Source organism: Nanorana parkeri, unplaced genomic scaffold (assembly GCF_000935625.1).
Source record: "Nanorana parkeri isolate BGI_ZX_2015 unplaced genomic scaffold, ASM93562v1 scaffold871, whole genome shotgun sequence".
Taxonomy (NCBI): Eukaryota; Metazoa; Chordata; class Amphibia; order Anura; family Dicroglossidae; genus Nanorana; species Nanorana parkeri.
In genome coordinates this window covers 112,910-114,563 of record NW_017307139.1, presented here as the reverse complement: position 1 = coordinate 114,563, position 1,654 = coordinate 112,910, and the positions used below count along the sequence as shown (strand labels likewise).

The following is a 1,654-nucleotide window of genomic DNA, read 5'->3' as shown; positions in this document are numbered from 1 at the left end:
TGCAACCACTTGACCAACTGTTCCATTTCAGTCTAAAGAGCAGCATTTTCTGTATGTTCTATACAATCACATCACTTTTAGTTTTTTTTTAGCCTCCTGCTACATGCAGTTTATCTTCTGCTTAGCCACACAACACAGGAATTGTGTTATCTCTAAATTTACATTACTTCGAGTGATATCGTTTGCAAATAGGAACATGTACACAAGGTGATGTTTAGTCTTGCAAAGAATGACAAGATATGTATTTTAGCCAAAGTACAGCCATAAACAGCCAATAAACTCAAGAGCCGAGGTTACATAGAAAGACTGGCTGCTTGGCAGGCACCACAAAATGAAATACATACTGTTAGGTTGCTGCATGTCTATATGAATGCCAAGATAGGACTGAGATGTACATAGAGTACATGACCTAAGCCTAGCTCTCTCTCTGTTGATGACTGGAAAAATAATTAACAAGACTCCGATAGCCAAGCAGTATTGTGCAGAACTCTACGGAACCATAGACGGACTGTCACATTTGTTCTGAAGGTGCTTTGGCCAAATCCTGATACTGTTAAACAAAATTATCAAATGCATCCTATAAAAAAAAAGCACTTCTCAAAATTCCGATAAAAAAAAAAAAAGTTTTCAGCTTTAGGAAAACATTATCGGCCACAAGCAGAACAGAGATGAACAGAGCCAGAAGAAAACACAGGATTTGTCTTCTTATGCGGCCTCTATGGAGTCCTCGTCCACACGACGACCTTGTGGCTGTAACAACAAAATGGGAATTACTTGTAAGTCTATTCCTGATGGCCATGCTTTACAACAGCCATTATATACCTTCTTTACACTGTAGAGTAATTTGAATAACATAAACAAAGAATACTAAAAACAAATGTCTTAAAAAATATAAAAACAATAAGCAATAGAAAGGATTAGGTGTATGTATATGGTATGATAATGACTCCCTAAACGTTGGTCTAGCATTGTTCTGGGACATGAAATACCTATTTTGTTACTGTTTTGGAGCCCACAGAATGTATTGTGTAACTGTCATTCTGGGATCCAGACCTCCAGTTTACAAGTTATAAAACATGTAAAAGGGATGTCTTTTCAAGATCCTTATCATGCAGGAAATCTTACATCAATATATTGTGGAATAATATTAGGAGGGCATGACGTCCAAACATTAGACATAATTAGGGTTATAATAACGGAAGCAAAGTGAAGCTGATACATATAGCAATAGATCACATTTCAGTTGTAGGTTGAAAAATGAAGACCTGACTGGCTGCTATGCGTAGCATTCCTGTATCGCCTTTATATTCATATAATTACCAGCCCAAAACGTTTCCAGACACTATGCCCTGCTGCCAGGTCATGTCTGGGCACTACTAAAACAAGCATTTAATAAGTACGAGTATTTTCATGAGGATTTGGGATTTGTAGAAAACCTCAGTTTCTTCTCTATTATTTCTGCACTGCGATCCTTACACTTCCCCAAAAATGAAGACAAGTTTCTTCCAGTGAAAATCCAAATGTCATGTTGTACTGTAGTATCTGTACCTCCATACCATACCAGTCCCAAAGGTTATTTACAATCAAGATCCTAAAACCCAATCTCTTTATATCTAGAATATTTTCATTAACACAAAGTAGAGGGAGAGAGGTG

The 1,654-nt window shown here is 37.1% G+C and overlaps 1 protein-coding gene across 1 annotated transcript in view; it reads right to left on the bottom strand.

The window, feature by feature from the left end:
- Nucleotides 1-287: 287 nt before the first annotated feature.
- Nucleotides 288-1,654, bottom strand: part of TRAPPC11 (trafficking protein particle complex 11) — a 46,159-nt gene continuing 44,792 nt past the window's right edge. The window contains exon 30 of the mRNA XM_018565673.1: nucleotides 288-750. Coding sequence (XP_018421175.1) covers nucleotides 706-750 — 45 coding nt within the window. The 3' untranslated portion in view covers nucleotides 288-705. The remainder of the gene's footprint in view (nucleotides 751-1,654) is intronic.